At 60.6% G+C, this 6,000-nt stretch overlaps 1 protein-coding gene across 1 annotated transcript in view; it reads left to right on the top strand.

Annotated features, from left to right (window-relative positions):
• Positions 1-315: 315 nt before the first annotated feature.
• The window catches only part of HS1BP3 (HCLS1 binding protein 3), a 32,017-nt gene continuing 26,332 nt past the window's right edge, over positions 316-6,000 (top strand). The window contains exons 1-2 of the mRNA XM_055327223.1: positions 316-452; positions 5,317-5,482. Coding sequence (XP_055183198.1) covers positions 421-452; positions 5,317-5,482 — 198 coding nt within the window. The 5' untranslated portion in view covers positions 316-420. The remainder of the gene's footprint in view (positions 453-5,316; positions 5,483-6,000) is intronic.

Raw genomic sequence — 6,000 nt, 5'->3', positions numbered from 1 at the left:
GACAGCGGTCGGGGCACGGGGGGCGGGGCGGGGCCAGGGAGGGGCGGGGGCGTGGCCTGTGGGGGGCGGGGCCTGGAGGGGCGGGGCCTGGAGGGGCGGGGGCTGTGCCAGGGGCTGTGCCGGGAGGGGCGGGGTCGGGCCGGGGCGGGGGCGTGGCCGGCCGGGGCGGGGTCGGGGGCGGGGCCTAGCTGGACCCGGGCCTCCCGCCGCGCAGCCCGAGCGCCGTCCGCGCCCAAGTTCCAGGGAGGCCGGAAATTCGCGGCGGCCGCCAGGGGGCGGGCGGGGGCCGGGGCCGGGGCCGGGGCCGGGGCCGGGGCGGGCCGAGCGCGCGGGGCGGGGACGTGGCGACGCCGGCGCCGGCGCCAGCGCCAGCGCCAGCGGGTCCCGTGACCGTGCGCCCCGCCCGGAGCCCCCACGGTCATGCAGTCCCCGGCGGTGCTCGTCACCTCCAGGTGAGCCAGACCCCGTGCCCGGCGCCGCGGAGACTCGGGTGCGCGCGGGCGAGCTCCATGCGCCCAGTCGGAGGAGCAGGCGGGGGCGTCCGGGCTCGGCCCCTCCGCCGCCCTGCGGGAGAGGTGGGCGCATGGAGTGTCCCCGTCTTACAGATGGGCAAAACTGAGGCCCTTAAGAGGGTGACGGACCCGCCCGGGACGCAGTGGAAGGCCGGGATTGGCCGGCCCCGCCGGCGGGCGGAGAGGGGGTCACTTCTCCCCGTCTCTGCACGGTCCGTTTCTTTTCTGCCCCGAAAATCACAGTTTACGCATCCTTTCAGGGCTCGCTGTGTGCCAGGCGCGCTGCAGGGCCCTGGGCATGGGCGCGAATCACGAAGGCCCGGCTCCGCAGGGCACGCGGAATGAACACCGCGGGCCAGAAGCCGGGGGGGGGGGTAGTAGGTGCGGGTTGCCATGGGGGTTGCCATGGGGGTTGCCATGGGGGTTGCCATGGGCGCACAGTGCCAGGGCCCGGCGCCGCCGCCGCCGCCGCCGCCGCAGCGGGAAGAGTAGGAGTCACCAGGTGGAGGGGAGGGAAGAGGTGGCAGCTGCTCAAGGAAGTAGCTCGGAGAAGTGCAGGTTACGGCAGAGGAGGGCAGAGGAGGCCTCGGGAGGCAGCAGGTGCAGTGTGGCCCCACCCTGACCCCGACCCGGGGGACCCAGGGCAAGATGGACCCCGGGAAGGATGGGATGCACATGCTTTGACTCCTCTGTAGAGGGACTCACGGTGTTTTCATGGACACCCCTCTTGTTCCCCCTACAAGAGCCTTGGTCGAAGATGTCGGTTGATTGCATAAACGAATGTTACTGATTTCCCAGCCCAACTGTTGTTTTTCCAGCTGTGATCTGATGTATCCTCTGTCACTTCAGGTCTAGAAAAATGTGATTCTGTAAGTAAACCCTGATGCCAGAACCTGTTTGGTGTCCTCTGCATGACGCAGTGAGGTCACAGGTTGTGTTGTCATTGTCAAAAGAGGTGTATCTGGTGCTACATAAGTCACCTCTCCTGGAGCCAGTTGCATTTTCTGCAAAAAGGACGTTTGAGATTGGCAGGTGTGAATAGGGCCGGCAGCAGACATCCCTCTCAGCCACACACACACACACACACACACACACACACACACACACACACCACATGGTGTGACTTTGGAATGGGGTGCTTCGGAAGGGGGTGGATGGCTCCCCTCACTGCCCTAACCCTGTGAGCAGGGCTGGCTCACAGTGATGGGTGCTGGTGATGAAGGCCAGGTGGGTGGTGCTCAGTCCTTCCTGCTGGCAGGCATTGGCCAATCCAAGGAGCTGTCCACAGGGGGGGTCTCAACACTTGAGACCAGCCACCAGGCAGGCTCTTCACAGTTGGGCCCCAACTCAGCTTTCCACTCACCACCACATGCATTCACACCTGCGTTCATCCAGCAGCTACTGATCGAGTGCCTACTCTGTCCCAAGTACTGGCTCAGATTCTAGGGTGTAGCAGTGAACAAAATGAAGCCCATCTCGTGGAGCTTCAGAGGGGACAGCTGGACAGTAGGTAAGTAGATAATGTGTCAGGGATCATAACTGGCCTGAAGGAAAATAAAACGGTAGGGGGGGAGGAGATAGGAGGAATGAGTGCTGGATTTTGGGGTGTGCTGATTTGTCCAGGAGTGTCATTCTGATGGAATGGCAGTTGGGCAGATCCTGACAAGCTCCCTGAGGGAGAGAGCCATGAGGATACCTTGAACAAGACGTACCGAGCAGAGAGGACATCAGAGCCAATGTCCTGGGGCAGGGGGGGTGCTTGGACACCAGCAAGGAGGCCAGCATGGCTGGAGTGGAGTGGGCCTGGGGAGTGTTGGATGAGGCAGTGAAGAACTGTGGGCTTGGAAGCAGTGGGGGGACTATGGTGAGGAGGAGGTGAAGGGAGAGAGAGAAGGGAGGGGGAAGATCCAGAAACCTACCTCAGGTAGGAGCCAACCAGTGTGTCCCCAGGGGTTGGGGAAATTGATGCAGGGATTTCTCTGATTGCTGCCCTTCTCAGTGAAATAAGAACCAGAGCTTTCAGGGAAGAACAGGTATTGGGCGCTTATGGGCGGTTTGTGAGAGAGGCGGCTTCGACTCCATGCCTTGCTGCTCGGCAGATGGCCCCAGGAACAGCAGAGTAGCATCTGCATCCCCTGGGAGCTGGCTGGACATGCGGACTCTCAGGCCCCGTCCCAGACCCGCTGAATCCAAATCTGCATATTGACAGCTTCCTCAAGTGACTGGGATGCACTTGAGGATGGAGAAGCTTGGTCTAAGGCATAGCCGGGAAAACTACACCCAGGAGCCAAGTCGTGCCCACCTCTCACTTTTGTAAATAAAGTCTGTGTGTCGTCTGTGGCTGCTGTCATGCCACATGGCTGCCTTGAGTAGTTGTGACAGAGGTCATATGTCCTGTAAATCCCAAAATGTTTACTTAATCTGGCCTTTTATGGCAAAAGTTGGCCTGGGGCCCAGGGGAGCGGGAGAGCGAGTGAGTCAGGCTGGGATGCATCAGAGTTACCTGGAGGATGGGGATCCCCAGGTGGCTCAACAGTTTGGCGCCTGCCTTTGGCCCAGGGCGTGATCCTGGAGACCCGGGATCGAGTCCCACATCAGGCTCCCTGCATGGAGCCTGCTTCTCCCTCTGCCTGTGTCTCTGCTTCTCTCTGTGTGTTTCTCATGAATAAATAAATAAAAATCTTAAAAAAAAAAAAAAAAAAGGTTACCTGGAGGAGTTGGCAACATGAAGATAATGGGTCCCCCCCTCCCCAGGACTTCGATTCAGGGGCCTGAATTTCCCAGGTGACACCGATGCAGCAGGGACCACACTTTGAGAAGCTCAGACCTAGTCTAAGGGAGGGGTGCCAGGCCCAGGCTGCAGCTTGCAGGTTGTGGGACCAGGTGGCATGTATGAGTGTCCCAGTCCCAGGTCCCAGTACAAAGGAGGCAGAGACCTGGAGTGAGCAGAGGAGCAGAGGCCGGAAGCAGTGGTTCCAGTAGTGGCACGTCAGGGCCTCCCAGCAGAGGAGGCATGATGGGAACAGAAGGGACAGTGGATGGCAGTGAGGTGGTGGACTGCAGGCCCTCATGGGGCCAAAGAACAGCCAGATGCCAGGTACTAAGAGGGAGAGAGTGAGCACGGCCAACAGGAGGTTCCTGCCAGCAGCGAGGTCAGGGGGTCCTTCACGCCTGCTTTTCTTGGCCAAGAGGCCCCGCTCCTCTGCACTTCCACCCATCTATTCCCGGTTGCCATAATGATCCTAATGCCTACCTCCCTCCACCCGAGAAGAGGCAGCCCCGGGCTCTGGGGCAGCTGCCTGGGTGTGAACCCTGGCTTCACCTCTGACTTGCTGAGCCCCGGACAGGTGACTCCCTTTCTGTGCCTCTTCCCTTCTCTTTAAATGGGTCTGAGCAGTTGTGACCCACTGCAGGGCAGCCAGGAAGGAGTGACTCTTCTTAGGTGAGGTCTGTAGAGCCTGCAGCAGTGCCAGCTGCTACCAGGCTCCCCTTTAATCCACTCTGTGCCCCTGCCCTTGTAGCGGGAACCCCCAAGTAGACGATGCGCTAAGCCAGGAGCACCATGGTCTCACCTCAGTGTAAGGCCAAGAATGCTCATTAGGTTACTGGCCAAAGGAAAGGAGGGCTGGTAAGTCAGGTGTGCTTTTCCTTCTCGCAGAGGTGCATTTGGCCTCGCCTGGGCTTTCCCAAGTGGCCAGTGCTTATGGCAGCACGCCTTGTGCCACATGAGGACGTTCGTGTGTGTGGAGGATTGTCTGGTCCAGGCTTGTGTATGGACCATATGCAGGCGAATGGCAGTTGTCCTCCCTAGTTGAGTGACAGCGGCATCACCATGGTGATGGTGTTGCATGCCTAGTGTGGAGGTGGCAGGAATCCACGTGGGCGGAGCCCCGGGGGACAGAGTGTCTCTGAATGATCCGGACATTAGTCCAGAGAGGGAAAGGCCCCTGCCCTGGTATAGTTTTAGTGCAGAAGCGCCCTCCTCCTCAGAGCATCCCTTTGCTCCTGTCCTGGAAGTCCTGCCGAGCACATAGTAGGTCTCCACCTTGATGAGGAGGGGTCCTGTCACAGGTGTTTGTGTGACATGTATTTGTCCACGTGGGTCTACGTTACCCCCTTACAGAGGATAAGGGCACAGTTACCGTTTTTTATCACTTGAGAGAAAATGTTTCATGACTCATTTGCCCCCCATACAATTCAGTATGCGTGTGGAGCGCGTACAGATTCTCCAAGAGCCATGATGTTCTACCGAGCACCCTCTCAAAGCCTCACACAGCAGCCTCCTCAGTGCCTTGCGGGGCCCCGAGGCTAATGGGGGCCCTGCATCCAGTGCCCTTTCCATCCTACCCGCCCTGGGCAGGTTCTGTCGTAGGTCTGCGGCCCTCCGATGGGCTGAAGAGATGTGTCTCTACCGGGGTTCCTGGCAGAACCTTCTTGGGCTGTGCGCAGAGAGCCAGGCACTTTCCTTGGAGAGAACAGAGCCCCCGGATGCCGTCCCTCCAAATCCTGCGGGGACTCACGCACCGAGCATGTGGGACACACCTCACTGTTAGTGATTTGCCCCAAGTCCCGTCTCTTCTGTTCCCACTTGTTTTCCTGCTGAGACAGCCGTTTGGGAGGGCCCAGGCCTTGTGAGGGGCCGGTGTGTGGTGGGGCCGGTGGCCCGAAGCAGGGGCCGCTGAGGACAGCCAGCGGCGCAGCTTCCCAGCCAGGCCTGCAGACCACCCTGAGGTCCTGTCTGCGTTTCGCTCGAGAAGCCTGCTGACCTGAACCTGAGCTTCTTTGCCTTCTTTCCCTTTGGCAGGCGAGTTCAGAATGTCCATACGGGCCTCGACCTGACTGTGCCCCAGCACCAGGAGGTGCGAGGCAAGATGATGTCAGGCCACGTGGAGTACCAGATCCTGGTGGTAACCTGGCTGGCGGCGTTCAAGTCGGCCAAGCACCGGCCCGAGGATGTCGTCCAGTTCTTGGTGAGCCCGGGACTCTGCCGGGATGCTCCCCAGGGGGCCCGGGGACCAGGTGCACAGACACACCCGCCAGAAGGCATGAGCGGCATCAGGATGTGGGGCCTGAGAGGGCCAGGGCCTGTCGGGCAGTAAGTGCACAAGGACAGATCAGGAGCTTCTGGTCCGTGGAGATAGACCTGTAAAGAGATGCAGGCTGTGCCGGGAGCGCAAGGGGCTGCAAGGGGCTGCGGGCATGTGAAGAGGCTCGGGAAATGTTCTGGAGGATTTCTCAGAAGAGTGAGGGCTAAGCAAGTAGAGCTGCACAGACGGGGAAGGGTGTCCGGGCGGAGGGCACAGCCTCAGCAGGGCGGGCGCAGGGTGTTGTGCGCGGGGAGCTGCCCACAGTTGAGTATCATCCTAGAGGAAGCGGGAGGCCACGGGCAGAGTCCAGGTCATGGAGGGCACATAGGGAGCCTGACTCATCTTGCAGCCAAGGAGGAGTTTTCAGTAGGGGAGTGACTCCCTGGCCCATCTGGAGGGGA

Source organism: Nyctereutes procyonoides, unplaced genomic scaffold, assembly GCF_905146905.1.
Source record: "Nyctereutes procyonoides isolate TBG_1078 unplaced genomic scaffold, NYPRO_anot_genome, whole genome shotgun sequence".
Classification (NCBI taxonomy): Eukaryota; Metazoa; Chordata; class Mammalia; order Carnivora; family Canidae; genus Nyctereutes; species Nyctereutes procyonoides.
Note: the sequence above shows the minus strand (reverse complement) of the source record. Positions and strands in the feature narration are given on the sequence as shown.